Here is a 27,378-nt window from a genome sequence, read left to right as displayed (position 1 = left end):
TTAGCGAGTATGCTCGCTCATCTCTACTGGTAGGACATAATAATAATCTTTATTTGTATAGTGCCAACTTATTCCACAGGGCTTTCAGGTAATTTATTTATTAACCCCCGGCAAGCTGGGTACTCATTTTACCAACCTCAGAAAGATGGAAGGCTGAGTCAACCTTGAGCCGGCTACCTGAACCATGCAGGGGCTGAATTTGCAACCTTTCTGCTGCCTTAACACTCTACTCAAGGACATTACATTACAAAGTTCCCATGCATGTAACATAAAATTAAATGGGCAAAGGTTGTTTAAAGTCAGACAACCCTTTAATGGTAACATCTATGCAAGCTTTCAAGTTAAATGTAGAAAAACATAAGCAGCCCATATAGAACGCTTACTATAATTCCATTAAACCCTTGTGGAATGATGTCAAATTCTGAATGTAAACCAACTCTTTTTGCATAAAATCAGTATTTGACCAAACTAATGATTCTGTAGTGAATTTTCAAGTCCTCAGAAACGTAAAACTTTAGGCTAGCACCAAATGAAAGTTTATGGTACTGGAACGAGGCATTCAACAAGTACACATACAGGTGTAGCAGGGTTTAACTTGAGACTTAACACATTAAGAAAAGGTTCTGTGCTAGACTTTATTTGCCCTTTCAATACCTTTTCAATGGCCTTGATGTGTGTATGATCACAATGGCTTTCAAATGGCTTAAGATAGCTTTTTTGCAGAGAGTTGTCGCAGTCCGGACAAACTTTGCTACATCTATACATATGATGTTAAAGTGGAATATCATATGACACATGCAGTAGTATCGAAAGTTACCTTCTTGGGCAGGTCAGTGATGGACAAAATCGCTGCAAAGAAATGAACCAAACTGGAAGGTTGATATAAAAAAATACCAATGTGATTGAAGATTGTGTTACTTATTTACATAAATTTACATAAACTTGCTGTGCCCTCTGTAATTTACATAAATCGCCGACTATATGTAAATATTTGCATTATGAAGAGCGTTATCAGTGTGCTGCCAGAATCTTTAGGCTTACAGATGCTTTAGAAGAACATAGGGATTCTCAACTCACAAACAATATATCAAGAGGAGATTAAACAAGAACGGAGAGACTGTCCCATTACGAGCAGAGGAATCTACAATGGAGATGCCTACTATAATTACATACACAGTCAACCGCCAGAGCCTGGCACTCCTGGGTATACAGCCCTCGCCTTGTATGCCCATAGTCATTATGTGCAATTTGTGCCTTGTCAGTGCAGAGGGCTCTGGAGAGAAAACATATAAGGGACAATCTTATGTGTCGCTAGACATTTTTCTATGACTGACAGTGCTGGATAGTGGTGGGGAGTGATTTTACTAACAGGCAAAGAAATGTGTCTGGCAGGGCCGTGTAGAGAATACACATCATTTGCTGGAAAGAAAGAATTTTTCCTAGTTGAGCACAGTCATGGACAGGCAGTCACTTCGGGGTACAAAAAAAAGAAGACTGAAGCAGCTGCTTGACATTGAGTGGATAGAAAGTATTCAGGCGATCACTTGGCCTGAGACAGGAAGTGTAGTTAGGATGTGATCACACATCGCCGACTAAATCCACTCCAGAATCTGCATAGATTCTAAATCTGTGGCATGCTTCTTTTTGCTGCAGATTCCGCATTACGAAGTGACATGTTACTTTTTTTTTTGGCTGCCTACGCTCATCTCAAATCCACGGTGGAGAAATCCGCAATGCAACTCCCCATCCAAATGAATGGACACAGATTTGGGGGCAGACTCAGTCCCTAAATCTGCCGTGTGAATATACCCTTATACTGGATCTTTGGCAGTAGCTTCTTCCATATCATGTCTCTGTTTGAAGACAAGTAATTGACAGCCCCAAATGATAACATTAAAATCAAATACAGATAGTATACCTTAAAGGCTATTTACAGCAGGGCCTACGTAGAAGCTATGTATGCCTCGATAGTAAATTATACAGATAAGCTATAGGAATAGATAAACTCACACACAGTTGAGTCACATTATTATAACTACCCTCTACTTTCGATGTCGGTAGCACATAGCCCATGAAGGATGTGGTGTGTCGTAGGCAGGTTTGGTGGGTATATAAGGTTGTCGGCTCACATATCACTCGTCATGGGCAAAAGGACCATCAGAGTTGCAAAAAGGGATGACTGTTAGCTTTCGGGTCAAGGGTGGCAATAATTCTCAAACAGCACAGTTTGTGAACTGTTCGCATGCTGCTGTGATAAAAGTATCATGAGTGGACAAATAGCACTATTGAGAATAACCCACATGAAAACTGTAAAGCACTATATGCCATTGATGTAAGAGATGAACGTCAGCTTATCAAGGTATGCTATAGTGGAGCAGCTCACCGTAAAAATGAACCAGAGGGCCACCCGATGTGTTTAAAACAACAGTTCAGTCAACCCTACTGCATACGGGGCTCCAAAGTAGACAGATGGTTACTGCACCTATGCTAACTAAGGTACATTGGAAGAAAAAGCTTCAGTTTGCATGGCCGTATCGGAATTGGGCCACCACTGATGGGTAAATGGTTACCTTTTCTGATGAGTCACATTTTCTGCTTCATTGACAAGATAGACGTTAATGTGTCAGGCGAGAAACATCAGAGAACAAACACCCTGCTACCTTTGCTGGAAGAACACAAGTTGGGGGCGGAAGAGTTACGGTCTGGGGAGTTTTTCCGTGCCATTCTCTGGGCATTCATGTGGAAGGCACTCTGAACCGATTTGATTATGAATCCATCCTTGCAGATCCTGTATACCCATACATGCTACTTATCTTGACTGGAGGTGATGGGATCTTCCAGAAGGACAATACAACATGGCTAGAAATGTCTGACAATGGTTAGGAGAGCACACCAAGGCTTCCAAATAATTCTGCGGCCCCCTAATTCCCCAGACTTAAACCCAATTGAGCATCTGTGGGACTACCTCAATCATTGTGTTATGAACATTCTGTGGGATGGACTATAAGTCAGCATGACTTGAGACAAGCTTCCAGCACCTTATTGAGTCTCTCCCAGTCTGTCTATCTGTTGTCCGTGCAGAACATGGCGGTTACTATGGATATTAGCTGCTGATCATAATAATGTGACTCAACTCTGTATATGCTGTATAGCTGTAATGTATATTATGCAATCAATGGCCACAGACTGCAATCAAATGTCCTGTTCGATTCCAGGTGATATCTCCTATAATCAAGTATCCCATTATTCCATTATTGCACGTTTCAGATTGAGAACTCCAAATGGGGAACTTTTCTTTTAGATGTAAAATATTTCAAGATCACCGCTGGACTCCGGCACTCGCCTTCCTCACCATCTTCAGCACCTCCTCCCATACCTGTATTAGCACTACAAAAGTTCAAGTATCCCACACATGTGCGGTAATTCTGCAGGCAGCCAGCTGAGCCTTGTAGCTCCAATAGTAGTCAAGTATGGAGCTCATGCAGGATAACACTGCAAGCGTGCGGTAAATGGCTAGCTGAGCCTTGTAGCTCAAATAGTACACTCAACTGTGGAGCGTGGTGGTGATACAACACAATGGGGATGTAATCCAAGGTATAATCATTCCAAATAAGAAGGCGTTTATGATCAACCATAGATATTAAAAGTGAATAGTAAATAATTCCTGCATCAATACTGCAATGTGATTGAATTCTGATATTCTGGTGTTATAGGGATGCCAAACATGTTTCAAGGCTATCTTTGCCTCTTCCTCGGAGACCACAGGCCTGTCTTCATAGGCAGAAATACATGGCAGTTCTGGTGGATCTCATCCTGGAGGAAGGGGTCTTGAAGAAGAGGGGGGGACAAGTTGGCAGCTATGAAAGACAGCCAGCACCCGGCGCGTGTGGAGAGCACATGTACGCCCTTTAGTATTAAAGGTATTAAAAAGTTGGGGTTTTTTTCACCTTTAAGGGAAAAGTTTTTTGAACAGGTTTCCAATTGTCCTGTATTAGTGGCTGATCCTTTAAAAAACTAATATTAGATAAATGGATCCGTAGAGGAAAATGACTTTTGAATTATAACCTCATTCACCTTCCTATAAATAGATCTAATCAAAATGCTAACAACTACCTGTCTGTGAGTGATGAGTGACTGTGTGAGTTACATGTGATGATGTCACCATCATGTGATCAGTCACCTGAACTCTGAGCTCTGCCTCTGATCACATGACGGTGACATCATCACAGGTAGTCCATCCCTATGCACTGAATGAGGGATTACGGGCGGACTACATCCCACACAAAACCCTGTGGCCTCAGTTGCTTTGGATACAGCAGTACTCAGTCTGGCAGTTTGTAGGTGGTTGTGAGACAGCTGCACACCTGTGTGGATACATAGCCTGCGACGCCTATTGACCATCAACTTTGAAGCATAGTCCTTCCCCACTATCTGCACATCTCCTGAACATGTCATCTCAAGTGCTAATGCCGCCAACACCAGTCTAACCTTCGTCAAACGTTGTCCACTGTTGAAACAAACCCATCGCCATTGTGCTAACATGTCACCACAGAAAATTCAACACCATTGTGAAGCTAATGCAGCTTACATGACACAGAGACAAGCCACCAGCTGAAGTTTGTACATTTCATACAGCAGATATGTAAAAGCTGCAAGCGAACATGTCTCATCAGCAAGCTACTGAAGCTTGTAAATCAAGTGCAGCTCATATGCAAAAGCAACAAGCGAACATGTCTCCTCGGTGAGCAGCCGAAGTTCATAAATCACGTGGTCAGCAAAATAATGGCAAAAGCTTTCTATTTGCACGGAAATATTTTGACCAACTCCAATCCCTTTTACTAAATCATATTACTAACAACCACCTGTTTGTGAGTGCCGAAGTCATGAGTGACTGTGTGCCTTACATGTGATGATGTCAATTCACCTATGTGGGAGGAGTCCGGGGTCACATAACTAGGTAGTGATCAGTGTGTGCAAGACTCTGCTGTGCTGGTTGTGATCCCTGTTGTATGGGATGAGCGATGTATGTGGCAGAGCTGTGTGTGTGTGATGTGCATGTCTGTCTGTCTATAAATGTAACTGATGTCTGTCTGTAAATGTAACAATTCTTTCCTGTCACGTGGGATGATAGAAGGTATAAATAGGAGTGCATGAGAGCAGGAAAGGTCGGTCCATGTCTTCTGGGTTCCTGTAAAAGAGTGTCGGCTCGATGGGGGTATCTTCAGTCCTCATGTAGTGAAGAATGGAAGAGCAAGAGAGACTTCCCGCACACCACCAGAAATGCTGCTAGAGGAGTAAGCCTACCGAGAGAGAGAGCGTGAGTTAAGCGTGCGTGTTCTTGCGGCAAGGCCTAGTGCAGAGGTACTCTTAGCTAATCAATTCACACCTGCGCGTCTGACGGTCTGGGACCGCCACTTGGAGGTACTTCAGTTTCATTGTTCACACTCAAGCATCTTAAAGTCTGAGTCCTGCTGAGTGGAGGTACGCATCTTTATAGAATCACACACGGCGTCTACAGTCTGGGTCTGCCATGTAGAAGCACTTTGCTTCATCTCATTCCTGCATGTTCTAAACTTGTCATTTGTGCCTTGTACCACTAAAGTTTCCAGGAAAGTTTATTCCAGGCCCTAACTGTTCCTGGGCACTTGAGGTATTATACAACTGTCTGAGGCTCATTTATTTCCTCGCCAACGTTCATGCCGGTGGGTACCGGAACGGTGGCGTCACCCGTGATGACCACAACCCCTGTTCCCCAGTTTATTGGGCATCCCCATGCCGGTGATGTCCGGAAGAGGCCCAGTGCTGCCATGGCCTAGGCTATGTGCATCCCTCCGGGAGGGAGCATTGTAAGTGCCACCGTGACAAGCCAGCATCTTGCCCTCCCAGCTCCTCAATGTATGCCATGTTTTCGGCGTCACCCTATGGGACACTGCATACTGTTTAGCAAAATTACAAATAATGGCAATAGCTTACTATTTGCACAGACTAATTTTAACCAACTCCAATCCCTTTCACTATATATTGTATTAGTAAGTGGCGCACCAGTTACACTGGTACTATAATTTCCTCATAATGACTAGTCCGCATTATATACAATATTTGTACCATGAGAAAACTACATAAAAGCACCAGTTGCAATTAGGGAGAGGTGTAAAAACCTAGTCGAGATACAGTACTGTGTAAAAGTTTTAGGCAGGTGTGGAAGAAACGTTGCAAAGTAAGAAGGCTTTCAAAAATAGAAGTGTTAATAGTTTTTTTTGTCAATTAAATTACAAAGTGAATGAACGAAAGAGAAATGTAAATCACATCAATTTGGCAAAGCTGTTGTTTCAGGCATCTTGGAGAACTAAGCTCAGATCTTCTATGGATGTAGCTTGCTCTAATCCACATGTGTCAAACACAAGGCCCGCGGGCCGAATCCGGCCCGCTGCCTTGTGTTATGTGGCCTGCGGCATGCCGACGCCGCTCACCACTGAAGCAATTACCAGCTGGGGTGCCGCAGCTCCCCGCTGGTAATTGCGCTGTTACCGCTGATCCCAGCGCACACTGACGTCAGTGTGCAGCCAGGATCCTCCTCCCCTGAGTCCCCTGCTCATCCATTCCGCAGGAGAGGACTCGGGGAGGAAGCATGCCGGGCTATACACTGACGTCAGTGTGCATCCGGGCTCAGGGCAAGCAGAGAGGGAGCGACGCTGACAGGAAGGAAGAGGTACGTATATGGGTTGGGGGGGTGCTTATTACTGAGGGGTGGGGGCTGCTTATTAGTGGGGGGCTGCTTATTACTGGGGGGCTGCTTATTACTGGGGGGGAGGCTGCTTATTACTGGGCGGGCTGCTTATTACTGGGGGGGCTGCTTATTATTATTACTGAGGTGGGGGCTTATCACTGAGGGGGCTTATTATTATACTGAGGGGAGGCTTATTACTGAGGGAGGGGCCTATTACTGGGGGGAGGGGGGCTTATAATTATAACATTGCTTAATATTACTAATTGGGCCACTGTGAAGGTTGTTATTTTTACTGGGGCCACTATCAGGGTCACTATTAGGGCTTGTTCACACAAGGGTAATTGTATTTCGGTCACACAAATGCGCTGCGTATTTGCGCAATCAAAAATCGCTTAAGCCTATATATTTGCGTACATAAAAAGGAACGCAGGTGGGCACTCTGAAATGGTGCGCAAATATGCAGTGAATACATAGGTTTCCTGCACATTCACCACGTATTTGCACGGCCCATTCACTTCAATGGCCTATTGGGGTGCGCCGTATGCATCAATGGCTTCTATTCACTACATGTTATGTACGCAAATACGCTTGTGTGAACAAGTCCTTACTGTACTGTCTTTGGCTCCCTGCACACGGGCGGAAATTCCGCGGCGGGATTTTCCGCAGAATTTCCGCCTGTGGAACCTGCCATAGGATTGCTTTAGAAAACGCAACCCTATGCAGACAGCTGCAATTTGTCTGCGTGAAATCTCGCATGGAAAACAAATCGTGGCATGCTCTATTACTGTGCGGGGCAGCCGGCACATCACAGAGCCGGAGCCGCGGGAGCAGGTGAGTGCCGCGCTGGTCCCTGCAGGGGCTCGGGTCGGGTCCCGCTGCGAGAATTCTCACAGCAGCATCCGACCTGGCCGTCTGCAGGCAGCCTTAGGCAGGGTTCACACGGGGCGTATTCCCATCGGAAATCTCGCGGTTTGGCCGCAGCAAAAGCCGCGAGATTTCCGCCGGGAGAACCGCTTTGAAGCGGCCCGGCCGCTTGCTTTTTCGTTGCAGCTGGCGCTCCCATAGAGGAGAGCGCGGCCGCAGCGGAATGAAAAAAAGAATGGACATGCTGCTTATTCTAAAACTGCATATTCTGAAACCGCGGCTGAAACCGCAGCCACGGTTTCAGCCAGATTTACCACAGTGGATTAGCCGTCCCGTGTGGACGAGGTTTCTGAGAAATCTCGTCCACATGGCTGGCTAATCCCGAGATTAGCGGCTGCGGGCGGATCTGCTGCGGCAAAACCGCGGCAAATCCGCCCTGTGTGAACCCAGCCTTACAATCGGCCCTTTGAAGGTCACCATAAGCCTGATGTGGCCCTCGGGGAAAATGAGTTTGACACCCATGCTCTAATCCATCTGTCTCTTCATGTAATTCCAGTAACTCGATGATGTTAAAATCGGGGCTCTGTGGGCTCAAATCATCACTTCCAGGACTCCTTGTTCTTCTTTACACTGAAGATAGTTCTTAATGACATTGGCTGTAGGTTTGGGGTTGTTGTCCTGCTGTAGAAAAAATTTGAAGTCAATCAGATGCCTTCTATTTTTGAAAAAATTCTGACTTTGCAGCATTTTTTCCACATCTGCCTAAAAGTTTTACATCGTAGTATTGTATATCATTTTGGAGTAGATTGCATACCACACTATCATAAGGTCTTGGTGATAAATCATCGAGGAAGCCATAAACACCCTAGAGGAACATCAAAAAACTGCCGTAAGCTAACAAATGAGCAAACACTGATTTGTTGGGTGATTGCATCTTTTAGAAAACACCAAAAATCATTGATTGTCAGCAACTCGGAGTAAACAAGGTCGTGTTGCTGACATTAATGGAAGTCAATGGGGATAAATGATTGCATTAACGATATACAGTAGTGCTGATTGCTCCATGTAAATGGAGCTGAACGAGTGCCGAATCACTTGCACAAACGTCAGTCGGTGATCATTCCTAGCAGAAAGTCTACCAGTATAAATGGTCTCTTAGCTACGGCCGGGTATAGAGAAGAATATCAGTCTCATGAAAAAAGACCCCATCCCTTCTGGATGTTACGTATAAAGAAAAGAGTCTAGAAGGGAGCAATTTGTTGGGGTCTCTATGGTTGCTGTTACATGTCACTTAGAGCGAAGTTCATTAGTGGGACTAAAAATTTAATCTCATACAATCTAATAAAATGTATTTTAAAGAGTTCACATTAAAAAATATTTGTTTTCCATAAAGAGGGGCTTTGTTAGCTTTAGACTTTGTGTAACATATATGGCATCGTTGGAATTGCAATGACCTGTATTATATAACTAGTGTTATTCCAGGCACACGGTAATTGCCATAAAAAGCCGCAAGAAAAGAAACAACAGCAGAATTGCAATTTTTAGGTCCCACAAAAAATAAAAGTTAATCAATAATCAGTATATTTACCACAAAATGGTTCTATTAAACCAAAAAACAGGCCCACATATGGCCAGTTTTAATAAAAGTGATGGCTGGTGTAATGCAGCCACATAAAAACTATTTGGATGTGTTTATAGAGTTGTGTATCTCATCTATATAAATGGGACAATTGTACATGAACCGTCTCTCTAGATCTGCAGTTATTCAAGGTCAGCTCTAAAATTTTAATAGGCCTAGAGAGTATAGTAGGAAATGTAGAGCTGCCGAGTGGTTTATTTCAGCCATATATATTTCCATTGAAACATAGTTAAGTCTCTCCTATTAACTAAGAAACAAATATTTAAAGGATGAGAAAAGCTGATGTGCCGTCGTTAACCAAGTCAGGGAACACAAAAATTGTCAGTCCTGCAAAAAATCAGTCCTGGCCTCCATTAAAAATCTCACTCAGGGAATACTGAGAGTTGAAGTGCCGCAACAACTGGAAAGTCACAGGTTGGAGACCACTGCCATAAGAACAGACACCGCCAAACTCAGGATCCTATTATTGTGTCCGATAAGAGTTTAAGGCGTTTTCAGGCGGAACGATATTGTTCATAAAATCGTTCAAACGACAAAAGTGGATAATAATTGTTTGGTCTAAATGCGAGCCAATGATTGAATGTTAAACAATAGAGTTGAGCGAACGTACTCTGCCGAGCTTGATGCTCGTTCGAGTATTAGCATACTCGATGGTGCTCGTTACTCAAGTGAGCATCATGCTGTGTTTGACTCCGCCCCAGTTTTGGCTCCTCCCCGCTGTGACATGTCTGTTTTGACCCCTCCCCGCTGCGACGCTGCGCACATCAATGGTAGTTTGTGGCTGGCTTGGGGGGGGGGAGAGAGAGAGAGAGGGAGAGAGAGAACAAAAACAAAAAAAAAGCTCGACAATAGGCGGGTCCCATACAAAAATGCTTGAGTCTCTGATTAAAGTCAATGGGGTTCGTTACTCGAATAGAGCTCTCGAATTTTACGAAAAGCTCGACTCAATTAACGAGGACCCGAGCATTTGGGTGCTCGCTCATCTTTATTGATCACTAATCATTCACTTTTAGTTCGTTCATTTTCTGCAGGCATAAAAATCTTCGTTGGCTCATTCACCTAAACAGCGAATGTGAAGGACTGAACGATTTTAGTTTGAACGGGCCAACGATGTAATTGCTGTCTAAACAGGTTGCATGAGAGTGAATAAGCTAGCTGTGGCACCACAAGAATCAGATTGTCTAAAGGAATCCTTACCAGAGAATCCTATGATAATCTGATGGGCCAGCCCAACCCTAAATATAATACATCAGAAACGTTCCCATACGTAATGTCCTATACACATAACTAAGTTAACTATTTGGGCAGTGTATATATCTCTTATGTTCAACTTCTGTCACGTTTGATATGTATAGCCATTCTTGGAACAGCACTTGAGTAAAAGCTCAATAATTACCCCAATCTCTATTGATCCCAACAGCTTAGTCGACAATCACAGCTGATATTGGGTGATCATTTAGACACAACTACAATGTGCAGTGCTGAACGTTAAGTCCTAATGGTCTGTGCCGTACATCTGTATAAAAGGAAAAGAGTTAATCTTTTGGACTATATTTACAGAGAAAACTACTATGATAGATAAAATCAGTAAGGATGAAGTTGCCATGGAATGTCACCTTGTCAAAACCAACCAATAAGTCCGTCTGGATAACATATACCTCTGGGTTCTTGAGGAATGTAAATACTGCAGTAATTACAGCGACTGTCCTGTCCTTAACCATCATTCTCGGCTCCTATGGCTTTAATTATACATTTCTGGGTGTTTTTTCTTTAAAACTTTAGGGCATCAATTAACCATGAACAGAAAGAGATTCTGCAGCAGCTGAAGCATAATGTATTCCTTACCATAGATCATTGGAATTTCTTGACCTATAAATGATAGATTGTGCTTTTTTTTTGGCCATCATTAAAATGACTGGAGCATTGTGATAACTCAGTTTACGGCATTGCAGTAAATTGTAGTTAAGTTAAAGGTTAAGTTAACGTTTGCTAGATCTTATGAGTTCTTGTGACTTCTAGTATGGGAGGGAGTCGTGTAAAGTAACTTTGAGCTAATCTTGCGCTTAGTGCTTGGACTAATAAATTGCTACTGTAGAAGGAACTATCCGACATGGTTCAATGTGATAGAATAAAGTCTTACTTTTAATTGAGGCACTGGACTTTACCTGCATGCCTCGATCATACTCCTGCTGTAGATTAGTCTACCCTTTTATGTAAGTTACATCCTCAGAAAGTCCACTACCATCTCACCACATTCTGCTGCCTGAGTATTACCCTGTGAAGGGCTCTCCTAAATTGACATCTATATTGTTGTATGCTTTGCTGTGTTAAAGGGGTGTTGCTTTGTGAATTGATGACCTATCCTATCAGCTGGGGTCCACCACTCGGGATCCTGGCCAATGAACAGATTAGGCATAACACACAGGAGTGAAAGCGGAATTACAAGCGCTGGCCGGTACATAGGGTCGGAGTTAACTGCTTTTGCTTCGTAGCCCTGTGTGTTGTGGTGCCAACAGGGGGTGCCCGATCAGCTGATTGGCCGGGGTCCTGAGCGGTCGATGCCAGCTGATTAACTATTAATGCCCCGTCCTGAGGATAGATCATCAATAATATTTGCACACAAAAACCCTCTGATCTTATAATATGACTTTGAGTATTATGAAAAAAGTTTAGTACCGTGTTAACCAGTGTGATTGTTCTCATTATGCCTGAAGAAGAACCTTGTGAGGTTTGAAAGCTCACTATAACATCATGTATTTTTGTTAGCCATTAAAAGGTATCATATCTACAAGATTATTTGGTTTCTCTTACTGTGAACAATCACAATTTGAGGCCTCTTTCCCACAAGCAAATATCGGCCGTCTTTTCACGGCCGGCTGATATACCCTACGATCTGATGCATTTGATTCAATGCACCAAATCATATGGCCGTATTCCCACAGCGTGAAAGCGCCTGGACGGCCAATATAGCGCCGAGCGCTTTCACTCTGGCCCGTGGAGATAGTCCTGGAACTATCTTTCGGGCTGGAATACATCGGCCGCTTCATGGACTCCTACAGGAGCCAATGACAGCGGCTGGAGAAGGGAGGTGGTAGGGAGTTTAGCAGTGTGACTGCTAAACTCCCTCTCTTCTCTCCTCCTCTCCCCTCCCCTCTGGCTGTTTGAAATGGGAGGGAGCTGTGGACAAGGGGCAGGAGCTTATCTTCGTCCCTGTCCTGCCCCCTTCCATTGCACACAGCCGGACCGGAGGAGGTGAGTCAGCAAGGTGGAGGGAGGGGAAGCCCAATGGCATTGCGGCCTCGGTGTATATGCGCCAGTGCCCGTGCCGTCTAACGGGCGAACAAACGTTAAATTTGTGCGCCCGTTCAAATGGTTTTACGACACCGGCGGGCGCACGTAAAAAGGCCTACGCCCGTGTGAAAGAGCCCTGAGTATTATGTTTCAGGTTTGCTTTTCAGTATGCCTTGGTTGTGAAAAATGTATCTACTACCCAACATTCTAAAGGAAAAAAAAATAATAGAAATATTGTCTTCTTAAACCTTTTCAGATACACCAAGCTGAAACTTCAAGTCAATCAAGAAGGGAAAATTCCTGTGAAAAAGTAAGTTTTTGGCATCTAAGGCATTACTATTGTATATTGTTTGTATAAGTCAGTAGTACATGATTATGCCAGAAAGTGTAATATATCTCATTAGAGGAAAGTGCCAGCTTTCTCAACTCTATAGCTCTAAGCCCCCAGGTAATACAGTACAGAGAAAAGCAGGGAGAAGGGGGATGTTGCTGCAGTTTCTCAAATGCATGTTTAAGGTTATTTTCAGTATACAGTGAAAGATCGCAGCATTAAAAGCACAAAAGTACACCTTTTACAACTACTTAACATAATTAATATGGACCAAATGTCCTTTATGAACCAGAAAAGAAAAAAAACACAAACTATCATAAAATAACATATTTAGTGCTAGAAAAGGAAGCATCTAAAAGGTAAAGGAAGACCTAAATCAAAAATACCCATACATTTGCATTATATCAGGCCTATAGAATATATGGAAAAGTTACTAGAATGATTGGCTGAATGCACCCCACATGCTCCAAACACAGATGAATTGGCCCCTGGTATTATTTTCCCAAGCCATGGGATCCTAAAACCTGTAAAGATGATGAATTTTTTCAAATCCCTGTTAGGTGGTAGATAGTGTCTGGGAGGTCATAAGGTTATGCTTTATATGTCGAAATCTAGGGGTACAGGCCCAAAGCAAAATTAGCTTAGGTGTGAGACGAATGTTGAACAATACACTTTTTTGAGCAAATTTTCTTTTTGTCTGTAAAATAAATGCCATGAGTGGAAATGAGGTGAAGCAGAAGTGTAACGGCACCTGTTTGTATCTGAGTGCCCTGCACAGAACTAGTATTGAATCGGGATGTATTGGGATGGAAGACGACCTCTTGGAATTCTAGGCATACTGTACAATATCGCATGATACTACATACTATTGCCTGTACTGTTAACTTCAGATGGGGATGACCACTGGTGGACCTTATGGGCCATATTGTGGCTAGGTCTCACTCCAGTTTAAGAGCCTGATCCTTCTCAAAGATATTTTGACCTCTAGTGGTCCTTTTCTTAGTGTAAACCAATAGCTTTCAAAACAGCCACCATGTAGACTTCATTATAAAAGTCAAACTTCTCTGAATAAAGCAAATGTGTTGGGAACCCAGGCTGCATCAAACTTCACTTGTTAGGGTTTCTTCTTTTCATATGTGAAAAACACTGTAAAAACACTCCATGAGAAAGGGTAAATTTAAAGGGTCTGTCCGAGTTACGGAACACCCTGTCACTATGTTCCCTGTGATATTAAAAAAAAATCAGGAGTTACTCACCACTCCCATGTTCGTCCTCCATTAGCGGCTCTGATCTGCCTTTACATTATTCTGCTGAGCCTGTCTACTTAATGATCCGATAAGGTATGTGGAAGACTAAATGTCAATAGTCAGTTTTCTCCCTATAATGACACCCTAGAAGTATTTATATATTAGGCATCCATATATAAATGAGGCAGATTGGGAACTTAAAAGAATAAAAGTTGCTTATAAATGCTCATCTTTGTGGCCCAATCGCTAGAAGGTCTAGGCTGAGAAACAAAATAGTGGCTTTTTAAATGCTTAGACTATTAACCAAATTTTGAGGGAACCTTGACAAATTGGCATTGACATTGACACTAAGTAATCTGCACTAACTTGTATATCAGTAGAATTGTCAAGTTGAGAAAAAACATTTTCTTAAACCCTATTAACCCAGTAAGTACAAACCACTATAAATTTACGGCGCTTGGTCCTGGGCTTTAATCCCAGCCAATAGTAAAAATACGTTGGGGGGATTAAAGCCCCTGCTTCTGCAATCAATCAAAAGAAGGTCGGGTACTCAGCTGTTAGTCACAGCTAAGAACCCAAAGGAGAAGGCAGGAGTGTTTTTTAACCCCTTCTGCCTTCTCCTTTCTCAAATACACAGCACTTGATGAGAGCTATGTACTAACAAGTGAAAGTGCTTCTTCCACTTCCACTACACAAGCTGGTGGTCACGTGACCACTGGGATTTCCTGGCACAGCAGGACTACAGGGTCCTAGCAGACCCTGACCAGCTCTGCCAGTGACTATTGTCATTACAGGGGATGTCAAATAAAAAAAAAAAAACATGTGAATGCCCCCCTTAGGTCTTATATGACGTCATGAGAAACATCCAAAACCATACATATTATATATCAAAATGTCCAAAACAAAATAGGGAACCCATTCCTATACTTTATTTTAATTTAAAATGTATTTTATTAGAGACTTGTATAGTGCAGACAATGAGAGAAATATCAGTTTCACAATTATTTATCACTGTAGTGTAATCAATAACGTTACCCAAGTAAAACATTTTGACAGATGAACTGTCAAATAAAATGTTTTCTAAAGATGTCTCTACGGTTAATTCAATATCCTCAAATTGGTACATGCTCAAATGAGCTGCATGAAATAAATGGGGAATGTCTATTCCCTAACACTGCTTGTAACATTTTCAAAACTATTCCACCTATAAGGTGTAACCCCAGGGGGGAGATCCTCCTGAGGAGAATGGGGTAGGGTGAAAGAGAAGGAACGGGAAAGGAAGATGAGAAAGCAAGAGCGGGGAATCAGAAAAAAGACATAAAAGTAAAAAAGGGGACATAGAAGAAGAAGAAAGCAGAAGAGAGAAAGAAATTCCCATACTGTATTTTAGCGTAAATATACTAATTAAAAAAAATAACTCTAAATGTTAAAAAAATTTTTTTTTAGCTTTTTACCCCCAATAAAATAAAAAAAACGGGGAAAAAAGTAACTGAAAAAGATATTTAAAAAATAGCCCTATATGTCATGGGAAAAAAAACCCAAAAATAATTTTGGCAGCTGAATGAAAAAAAATAGGGCAGTTAAACCACCCTAAAAAGTGTCTGGTCCTTAAGATACGACACAGCCTGGTCCTTCAGAGGTTAAGGAGCAAATACAGAGAATGGTCCTCTGTTAAGGATCCTCATTTCTTGGCCAGAGTGGACAGCATCTGGAGGACCTTCCTGTTCTGCATTACACAGACAAGCCATTAATTTGATTGTACACTGTGTAATGCTTCATTTCTCCTTTGGTGGTGCTGTAGGAATATTGAAACCTTACTGCCATAACAACTGAGGGGGGGTCTCATTTGGGGTGGGACACTTTACGATAAACGTATTGTCAAGTTATACTTCTAAAAGTAAGGATTGTCTAAAGAGGACAACTCCTTTAATTTTACAACAGGGAAGACATGCTCATAAGAGCACTTAGAGTTTATGTTACTGCTTACCAGTTTTTCATTTGTTCTGCATCTGTAAAATTGATTCGTACAGTACTAAGAGTTTTAATTACTCTGTAATGTGATTAGTGCTAGTCAATCCAAACATCTGCAGATGTGATAAAATGCAGACAAACCTGTCATGTACTTGTATAAATAAGAAGTACAGTAGATGACCTCTTCTCCGTGTGAACCGCTTATACAATGCAAGCTGGAGATAAACAGAATTATTCAGGGTAGAGGCTTTTTGAAAATGTTTCTCATTAGTAACACACAATAGCATGAAGACAGCTAATTTATTTTCATTTTAGAAGTAGAAGGCTCTGTGCTTTCAAGTTCAGAGCCCAGCAGTGACAAGCCTATAGATGTTACATGGTTTTCCAGAACCATGACGTAGTCAACTTTGGCATCTAAAAGCCTCCATGCACATTGGATTAAAGTCATTGAAACCAACCGATTTTGGTGGGACCGTATAAATCTTGTATGCAGGGGCATAGCTAAAGGCTCATGGGCCCGGGTGCAAAAGTTTATCTTGGGGCCCCCCCAACTTCTCTTAACCCCTTAATGCAGAGGTGCAACTTGAAGCTCCTACGCACCAATGCAATACCTGTAACAGGGCCCCAAACTATAATGCTTTACTCATAGTACTGGGCTCCCTATATGGAGAAGAAAGGCCTTATGGGTCCCCTAAGGCTCCTGGGCCCAGGTGCAACCACATTCCCTGTATTCCCTATAGTTATGCCAGTGCTTTTATGTATATAGAGGCCTCCTGACATTCCCCTGGGAAACAAGTTTTTGGGTGTATTTGCTTTCAACCCTTTTAACCCCGATGGACACAAGCAACCAACACAGCTGATTGGCTTCAGGTTTGTCCACTGTCCCCATGTGAAACACTGAAACGTTCCACCAAACAAAGTGTTCATATGTCTAAGGAAGCTGGGAGAAATAGCAGCTGGCCGAGCCAGCCTGTATTTGACAGTTATTGAAGGTGTATGGTTGGGCACCTTTAGAAGATTGGTAGAGAGTAATGTTGAACAAACCGAACCAGTCAAACACCGTCTTGGGTCAAACTTTGCTAAAAGTTTGGAGCAAATCTGAATGATTCATCCTGGCCAAACCCACAAGAAGAAGAAGAAGCTGGAGGTGTTGCTCCTGTGGCTTAGTGGTTATCATTGTTGCCTTGCAGCACTAGGGCCCTATGTTCAAATCTGACCAAAGAAAACTGTATGTTCTCTCTATATTTATGTGGATTTGCTCCACTTTTAAGCCCAGGGTCAGAAAATATCAAGTGATGAAAATGGCTGCACAATAAGTATGTGCTATATATATATAAAGGTAATAAAATACTGGTAGAATATACAAACTCCATGCAGATGTTGGCCTTGGTCAGATTTGGACCTAGGACCTCAGCGCATTATACATCTATTTTAATGCTACTGGTGAAGTTCCAGCTTCGTTTGCCAAAGTTTGGCAAACTGACTGAGCCAGCTTTTTCAAAAGTTCTCTCAACACTAGTAGAGGGACCCCACTCATAATGAGAAGAGGGTTCCTGTATCTCCTATTTAAATCAGTGGGATGACCAAGAATGCACCTCACTATCACACTCCATTCTAATTAAACGGGTTGTCTCATAAGAGACAACCCCTTTCAGAATGTGGCTCTTGCAGCGATCAGTTGATTTCTCCAGAACCTGCTCTTCCTAGTAACCCAAGTAAATATTGTGCAGGGGAAATCCAAGGCCAGCCAAGTATTTTCCCTACAGTGGCTACTACTGAGAAAATGTAATACTACATTACAACCATTCCGATGAATGGCTATCCTTATAATACAAGAATGGCTCAGGTTCGCTAAAATGGAAACTGCTCTTAAAGTTCAGTTGGTAGAAGGGGTTCCCAAGCAGATAACTGTTAACTAATTTTTCTGTTGGACCCAGCTTTTTTCTGGGGGCCACCAATAATAAGGGGTTGTTTATAAAGATCAGCTCCTTTGATAAAAAGGAATAGCAAGCTAAACAAATAACAATCCGTTTCTCTCAGCTTCCATTTTGAACTGACGATCGATACGTTGTTCCACTCTTGGAAGCAAGCGGTCTTAACAAAATAACTGGCTCTCTTTTTTTTTACTTTATTGGTTTTTGGTGTATTTAAAATGCGAACTAGTCCTAAATCAGGGGGAAAACTTTCACTGCCCGTCATTTATTTGAACATTTATATGAAAAATGTAACTATTCTCATAGAGAAATGCAGTTTCCTTGCAGCATGATTGCATTTTCTTATTTTGAATTCATTAAACTGCAGATAAAAATGACTGTGTGCTTCCCATCAGCAGTACACTGTGATATCCTATGACTCACCCGAGATGCCTATACTGTTCCTTTGAAAAAGAGATGGCTTTGTCACGCCTGCCGCTGCACACTGATGTGGCAGATCTGCCGATCATTTTACATTTTGAGTCCATATACTCACTTGGAATAATGCTGTACTCTAACCTGCGTTTTTTATGTGTGCACATGCCCTTAAGGGGGTTATTGCATCATCACCGCCACCAGAAGCGGGGGTCACACATATGCACCACTGCTCCAATCATCCAGCAGTTGCATGGTGCACCGCTCTTGTGATCCTTGGGAATGCCTACAGTTGAACCCCCAACAATCAGTCATTTATCATCTATCCTGTGGATAAATGCTAAATGATTTTGTTGGGATTAGTCATTTGAAGTTAAACTTATATTTAGCCCCATGTCTCTTAATAAAAATCTTGTTATTTGTATAGCACCAACTTATTCTGCAGAGCTTTCAGGTAATTTATTTATTGCCCCCCACCAAGCTGGGTACTCATTTTACCGACCTCGGAAGGATGGAAGGCTGAGTCAACCTTGAGCCGACTACCTGAAGGGATTGAACTTGCAACCTTCAGGTTGTGAGCGAGAGCTTATATCTCTGTTACTGAAAGTCAACACCCACTGATTATGCATTATGTAGCTTTCCCTCCCAGTATATATGTCTACTAGTATTAGCTTGGTGAGTTATTCCTTTCTATATGAAACTTCCTTGAGTCCTTCTTCTCAGGTGGTCATATGATCTCAGTTCTGACTAGTAGAGATTTACTTACATTTATGTATTCTCAAATTAGTCCGTTTTGTATTCAGCATAATTCCATACAAGCTCTTTGAAGTGGGACATAAAAACAACTATTACAGTAACTGATGATGATCATATAGTTCGTGTCACACAGTTATAATAGAAGAGATCACAGCTCATTGTTCTGACTGTATACTTATACTCTGCAGTTTATTTAGGTAAATGTAAAATACAGAATGTAATTGAAGTGCCCTCCCTGCAGGCAGAGTTGGTACTGGTTCTAGCTGGTGATGTGATGCTGTGCTGATGCATCATGGAAGTGTTAACAGAGAGATGGTGAGCATGGAAAAATCCCAGCATCATGATGGTGCCTAATTAGTTTCAGACAGAACGATACACTGTATGAAAGTGACCCAAATATACATAGATGTCCAGAGTGTGACAGGCAATTAGTTGAGGGGGGCATGGATGTCTTTTCGGCAGGGTAGCCCTTTAAGCTGTTTATAGAATTCAGGGTCATTTTTATTGCTACAACTTTAGGTTAAACTGAACTAAATTTTAAAATAAATTCTATGAAAACATAAAAAATGGAGGTAGCTACTTAAATATGCCCAAAGTGTTGCAAAAGTGAAATAATTAATTATGTAGATCTATTTTTTAATATCATTTGGGAATTTACCAGCAAGGATATGCTTAACAAGCAAGGAACGAAGATGAAAGGAAAAGTGAAAATTGTCTCAGGCAAATCAGATCATGGCAAGCTTTGGATTTTTTTAGTAGGTCAAATGAAATTATAATGATAATGTAGGAATATCGACTAAGAGTCTATCATAGAGCGAGAGAGAACTCGCATTTTAGGGTATTATGCAGATCACACAACATTCGAGAAACGCATTGTTGATTCTGCGCTGGTTTAATACCTACAAAACTGTGGAATCGTATTAGGACGGGATGAAACTAATTCATTTTCCGATAGATTTTCGTTCCTATAAAGCAATATATAAAGACTTCATTACTTTTTCTCTTTTTTCTTTCTAGCATATACCGTCTATTCTCTGCAGACAGAAAACGAGTGGAAACTGCATTAGAGTCTTGTAATCTTCCATCTGGCAGAGTGAGTATCGGAGAGGCAGGCGCAGAACGCGATATACTATATGCATGCGTTGTTAAGAAGGAAGCTAACGGAACAATAAAGTGAAATGTAAAAGATAAAACATTCCTAATGATCTCGGCTTTGATAATTGCATAAATGTTCCTCTCATCCTGGTTTAGTTGTGAATATGGAAACAATAGAGCATACTATCAGCCGCGCTTTGGGACTATGTGGTTCTGTCTGGGAATGGAAATTGCTATTAGAATAAAGAAACTCCGATTCAGCCGTTATGAAAAGTGTTCAAGCAAGTTCGCCTACATAAGATCACATAAACAAATATAACAAGACAATTTTACAAATTATGGTTAACCGTCTCTGAAAGTACATATTTAAAGGGAAAGTAAAGCAGACGTCAGCCTAATCTACATTTGCAAGCTCTCGCTTCTTGTTATTTGCCATAGAGATCGGTAGTAGGTAAATGTTTATTTATAGGGAGTGCAGAATATGATTCCCCCTCCCATCTTACATATCGGAAATAATTAGAAACCCTAGAAACATTTAATAAAACACATGTAAAGGATAAAACAAGGGTTTTGTTGTGGCGTGCCAACCGCCATCAGAAACTCGACCTGGGATGACAGCCCAAATGACTGCACCTTTTGACACATATGCCCTGCCATTTAGTGCTGGGCGCCAAAGAGTGCCTTCTTCGTGTTACTGCAGAAGGTCCCTAAGGTGTTGTCTAAAGGAAATCCCTCAGTGTGTAATGCGTTCTTCTTCACTTCCCTGCTACAACACCTCCTGTGGGGAAGGTACTGATTTTGGAATGCCCGTTTAAGGCTAGGACTTCATAACAACATGTTGTTCCTTAAGAGAAGTGGCAAAATCATGAGATTACCATGAAGCAACCTTCATGTTTCCCTGTAGGAAAAAGTTGGAAGTGACGTTGGACTATTGCAAAAAAAAATTGCACATTTTAGTGTTGCAGTAAAATCCTGTAAGCACTACAATGCAAACCCAGTGTTTTCTATGGGGTGGTCTAATTTGTCATTTACGTCACAAGGTCGCTTTCCAGTTTTTTTTCCCATCGAGAAACATGGGAGTCATTAGTTCTGTGATTTTGCTTCAATGTGCAAGTTATTTAGAAAGATTTATATTAAGAACACTAATAGATATAGTCACATTAAGGCCTTAGTCAGACGGGCGTTTTTTGCCGCGATTTGCGCATGCGTCCGGCGATTTTATAAAACCACTAGCGTACCCGTCGCGCGTTGCTGCGAAGACAGACATACATACATACTTCGTTTTTATATATCTAGATGACGGCAGCAGCGACCACTGAGGTTTTGTAGGCCGCTGCTTCCCCCTTGCAGGCTGAATAAAATAGCCGTTGTGTGAGAATCGCTGGGGGGGGGGGGGGGGAGACATTCTTACTGCTGGGAGAATTGCTGGGGGGGGATGGGAGACATTCTTACTGCTGGGAGAATTGCTGGGGGGGGATGGGAGACATTCTGACTGCTGGGAGAATCGCTGGGGGGGATGGGAGACATTCTGACTGCTGGGAGAATCGCTGGGGGGGGGATGGGAGACATTCTGACTGCTGGGAGAATCGCTGGGGGGGGATCGGAGACATTCTGACTGCTGGGAGAATCGCTGGGGGGGGGATGGGAGACATTCTGACTGCTGGGAGAATCGCTGGGGGTGGGGGGGTGGGAGACATTCTGACTGCTGGGAGAATCGCTGGCGGGGGAGCGCGGAAATGCTGCAGAATTTTCCACAGAAATCTCCGCTGAGGACATTCTGCAGTATTTCCGCGTCCAAAAAGCAGTCAGAATCTGCACCCGGTCTATTCTGAAACAGCCTTGTCCTTTTTAGAACGACGTGGGTAAAATCATACGTTGTGATAAGCCCCGTCCCCTGACGTGTTGGCACTTTGCGATACATAAGTGGGTTTTGGGTTGTAGTTTGGGCACTCGGTCCCTAAAAGGTTCGCCATCACTGGCCTAGTACATGTTTGCCCACTTCCAACTCCAATGGAGACTGACTGTAAATGGCTGGCATGCTCTAGTATTTATGGTTTCAAGCTGTACGTGTCATTGCATACAGTCTATCTATCTATCTATCTATCTATCTATCTATCAGGGTTATTGCATACAGTCTATCTATCTATCTATCTATCTATCTATCTATCTATCTATCTATCTATCTATCTATCTATCTATCTATCTATGACATCAGGAAATGAGAGAATTAGATTTTGTAGACCGCTGCTTCCCCCTTGCGGGCTGAATAAAATAGCCGTTGGGTGGAACATACAATTTATCCGGCTGCTGTGGCTTCTTAGGAAGATATCCTAGTACTTGTTTACCCACTTCCAACTCCAATGGTAATTGGCTGGCGTGCTCTAGTGGTTCCAAGCTGTACGTGTCATAATAGAGCCTTAATGACATCACAATGCAGCTTTATAGAACATGTTGGGGCATGTTCAAGGGCGTCCGATGTTGATGACATCAGTGATGACATCACAATAGCAGGTGGCTTACTTATTCGATCTACGTGGGGGGGGCGTAACTTTCGACGACGCTTGCGCGCCATTTATCGTAGGATATTTGTACTATGCCTATAATCTTCCCAGGAGTGTACTTAACAACTTCCCAAAGTTTCATGGCGATCGGATGAATGGTGTAGTAGCGCATAAAGGACAAACAGACACGCAGACACGCACGCAGACAGACATACATTCAATTTTATTTTATAAAACCATTGCTTTGCAATGGTATCGGACACATGAGCGCTTTTTATGCGCTCGTCCGATAAATTATAGAACAGACATCGCAGATCGCACCTATCTGCGATCTGCGATTCCTGTTCTCTTCTCTATATGCGCTCAATGGGGCCGGCGGCAGCAGCACCGACCCCATTGAGAACATATAGAAGACAAATCATTCTTCTCTGCCACAGCTGTAACAGCTGTGGCAGAGAAGAACGATGTTTGCCCATTGAATTCAATGGAGCTGGCAATACAGCCGCCTCCATTGAAAGCAATGGGCTGCCGGCGAGCGCAGGATGAATTGTCGGGAAGGGCTTAAATATATAAGCCCTTCCCTGCAATTCATCCAGAAAAGTGTTAAAATAAAAAATATATACATACTCACCTGCTCCCGGCAGCCGGAGTTCAGCGCTGAGCCAATCAGGGGGCAGGTCTGACTCACACCCCCTTCACACCCACTGCAGGACGGCCGCGCGGAACTCCGGCTGCCGGGAGCAGGTAAGTATATATATATTCTTTATTTTAACACTTTTCTGGATGAATTGCAGGGAAGGGCTTATATATTTAAGCCCTTCCCGACAATTCATCCCACACTCGCCCACAGCGCATTGCTTTTAATGGAGCGGGCTGTATTGCCGCTCCATTGAATGCAATGCGCTGGACAGCTCCGGCCCGTTTCTAATGAAACGCGGCTAGGAGCAGATTTTCAGGCGATTTTCGGGCACCGGGCACGCGATTTGCGGATGCGCATCCGTCATGCGATCCGCAAATCGCGCGAAAAAACGCCCGTCTGACTAAGGCCTAAAGCCTCCTTAAAACAAGGATTTCTTTTCTGCATTTTAGCATTGTACATCAGAATACGGCAATGGAGCTGCATCAAGACCACAAAGCAAAAACACATGAATGTTTTTGAAAAATTGTGTTCTATTGGAGAAAAACACCTGCTATAATACAACACGTAGAGCATGCTATAGTTTTGAAAAAAGCCATTGTATTGAAAAGGGCATAAAAAAAGTAGAAGTAAAAAATGTCTAGTGTGAACATTAGATAGTAATGCTATTAGATAGTATTAGATAGTAATTAAGTAGTACTATCCCTTTGGTCACAATAGACATCTGGTTACCGCCAATAAAAAATATGACCAAATTGCTATTTGTGGATCCATCCTAAAAGTGTAACTTGTAAGCGCCTAAGGGCGTAGTTCTAGAGAGGGTAGAGCTAAGAGTCACACCCACACCTTTGTGCCTGGTAAAGGTAAAGTCCCTTGGAGCAAGCACCAAATCATGACTGACTCCTTGGGTGACATTCCATCATGATGCTTTCTTGGCAGTCTGTTTTTGCGGGGTGGTTTGCCATTGCTTTCCCCAGTCATCTTTTATTCCCCCAACAAGCTGCATACTCATTTTACCAATCTCAGAAGTATGGAAGGCTGAGTCAACCTTGAGCCGGTTACCTGAGCCAAGCGGAGATTGAACCTGCAACCTTCAGGTCGTGAACGAGAGCAGGACTGCAGTTCTGCTGCCTTAACACTCTGCGCCTCACAAGGCCCCTGTTGTCCCAAGGAGGCACTAATGTTTCCTTACCACATAAGAAGACACCAGTATTACAAATTACACGTCTCATTTTACATTGAGGCTCAAGAGCTTTAAATTATGCCTCTGTTAAGGGGGTTTTCTCACCAAAGCCGATATCGAGAATGCAGGCCCAATATGTCACAAAGTGTGGGCAGCGAAGGACGAGCAGCTGCATTTCAATGAAACCACTGGAGATAACCGAAGGCTTGACTTGGCTATCACCGGCGGTCCCTTTGAAGTGAATGGAGCGAAGATGTACATTCACATACTTCTCTACTCACACTTCGAGGCCCATTGGGGCTGCAGTCCTGATATAGGCTTTGGTGAGAAAATCCATTTAAGGCAGTATTTTTTTATTATGGTCACAAGACATGGACCTCTAACAGTTCATATGAAGTGGAGTTAGATCACCATAGGCCTCCACGATGACATCATTTCAGTTCAAATGAACAGTATTGGACTTATTTTGTGGCCCTGTGAAAGCGGCCTTACTTGAAGTCAGTTCTGGGTTGTTTTCACTCTACTCTATAACTCGTCCTCTCTAGGCAGCCGCAAAGGCACTTGTAAAAACTTTAGAAGCAAATAAAGCATAATTCTGCAGCTGCGTTGAGAGTGACATCAGGTGAAGAGGGACGTAGAGCCATTCTAGCTGTATTGCTACCTGCAGCTTGTAGAGAACAAGTTAAATGGTTTGAACTGAAGAATAGTTTGCTTTTATGATGTGTAGCGTATCACAGCTGCCAGGGTTAGATCTTACATTACTTATATTACTATGGTAATATACATCTGAACCGTCATCTGTTACCTAGTAACTCCACATAGAACTTTAATAGAGTAAAATGACACTTTATAACTGAGAGAACAGAACCCTTTGGTGCAAATTTTGACCTTTTAATACTATAATCGTATCTCACTAGTTATTTGAATTTAATAACTCCCATACTTCTGAAAGTTTCACTTCGGTATTGAAAATGTACATTTGTCTTGGGCTGAAGTTTTTCAGTTTTATAATAGACTAGTTTATATACCCGGTATTGCCCGTGTTTCCACTCCTATAACTTGTTTCTTGGCGTGACAGTAGGAACATATTTGGTCCATTCGCCCAATAATAAAATCTGGATGTTGATGATAGTCCTTGTGAGGATCATATTGAAAACCTTCCAGCAACAAATTGGAATTCCTTGCTGCCCTTGTTGCACTGGCTCTGTCTTTCTCTTTTTGAATTTGAGACTGTTGCTGTTTTTGGGGTCTCTGCAACCCTTGATGTCCTAACTCTTTCACTCTCTTTTTGAATTCATGCCTCATGCTGTTCTGAAGTCTCTGCGGCCCTTGATGTCCTGGCTCTTTCACTCTCTTTTTGAATTCATGCCTCGTGCTGTTCTGAAGTCTCTGCAGCCCTTGATGTCCTGACTCATTTACTCTCTTTTTGAATTCTGGCCTCATGTTGTTCTTAGGTCTCTGTAGCCCTTGATGTCCTGGCTCTTTCTTGGGCATTGTTAAGTAGTTGTTGGCTTGTCTCACTCGCTCATGTTAATTTAACTTTCTTTGCTTTAGGCTGGACTTATCCAATGGGTGTTCGTTTTTTGGAAGCAGTAAATTATTCACTACGCTGAATGACAAAGCTTCTTATTTCAGAAAGATTATATAATAGATCTCATTTATTGAAACTGTAAAAACAGTTTGTTGCACATAGCAACTAATCATCATTCCTTAAATTGGTCAAGTTAAATGAAAGCTGTGCTGTGATTGGTTGCTATGAGCAAAAAGTAGTAGAACCCCTTCCCCCAGTATTTTAAAGGGGTTGTCTCGCGAAATCAAGTGGGGTTATACACTTCTGTATGGCCATATTAATGCACTTTGTAATATACATCGTGCATTAAATATGAGCCATACAGAAGTTATTCACTTACCTGCTCCGTTGCTAGCGTCCCGGTCGCCATGGTTCCGTCTAATTTCGGTGTCTTCTTGATTTTTTTAGACGCGCTTGCGCTGTGCGGTCTTCTCCCTTCGGCTCCGCTCGGCAGCATCGGCGTTTTGGCTCTGCCCCCTTGTACGCGTCATCGCGTAGCTCCGCCCCCGTCACATGCCGATTCCAGCCAATCAGGAGGCTGGAACCGGCACACGTCATGGGGCGGAGCTACGCGATGACGCGTACAAGGGGGCGGAGCCAAAACGCCGATGCTTTCGAGACCAGCCGAAGGGAGAAGAAGGATCTGCGCAAGCGCGTCTAAAAAAGCAAGAAGACACCGAAATTAGACGGAACCATGGCGACCGGGACGCTAGCAACGGAGCAGGTAAGTGAATAACTTCTGTATGGCTCATATTTAATGCACGATGTATATCACAAAGTGCATTAATATGGCCATACAGAAGTGTATAACCCCACTTGATTTCGCGAGACAACCCCTTTAAGTTAGATCATGAAGAGTATGTTCCAAGTTTGGTTGAGACCCATCAAGACATGTATGAGCCTATGAAGAACAAACAAAATAAACAAGCAAATTTTCATTTTAGTATATAGATTGTGCAAACTATGACATTAAGTGACTTCCAATGAAAATGACCTTAGTGTGTGTCTATAGCTCTATGTCTCACTCTGCCACTTGCTCTGGATCATACTGCTTTTGGAACAAGGCAGCTATGTTTTTCTAATCTTGGACACCCCTTGTAATGCAGTGGCATGGACCAACTGTGCTACCGACTTTGGACTGCTCCTGAGTGCTGCTCTAAAAGGTCCCTGGTCTTTATCCTTTAACCTGGAGAGATCTGGCCTTTGCTGAATGGAACC

At 42.6% G+C, this 27,378-nt stretch overlaps 1 protein-coding gene across 1 annotated transcript in view; it reads left to right on the top strand.

Annotated features, from left to right (window-relative positions):
* Positions 1–27,378, top strand: part of PLCB1 (phospholipase C beta 1) — a 630,414-nt gene that overhangs the window by 358,841 nt on the left and 244,195 nt on the right. Inside the window, exons 6-7 of the mRNA XM_066595662.1 lie at positions 12,778–12,831; positions 20,192–20,267. Coding sequence (XP_066451759.1) covers positions 12,778–12,831; positions 20,192–20,267 — 130 coding nt within the window. The remainder of the gene's footprint in view (positions 1–12,777; positions 12,832–20,191; positions 20,268–27,378) is intronic.

This window comes from Eleutherodactylus coqui, chromosome 3, assembly GCF_035609145.1.
Source record: "Eleutherodactylus coqui strain aEleCoq1 chromosome 3, aEleCoq1.hap1, whole genome shotgun sequence".
Classification (NCBI taxonomy): Eukaryota; Metazoa; Chordata; class Amphibia; order Anura; family Eleutherodactylidae; genus Eleutherodactylus; species Eleutherodactylus coqui.
Note: the sequence above shows the minus strand (reverse complement) of the source record. Positions and strands in the feature narration are given on the sequence as shown.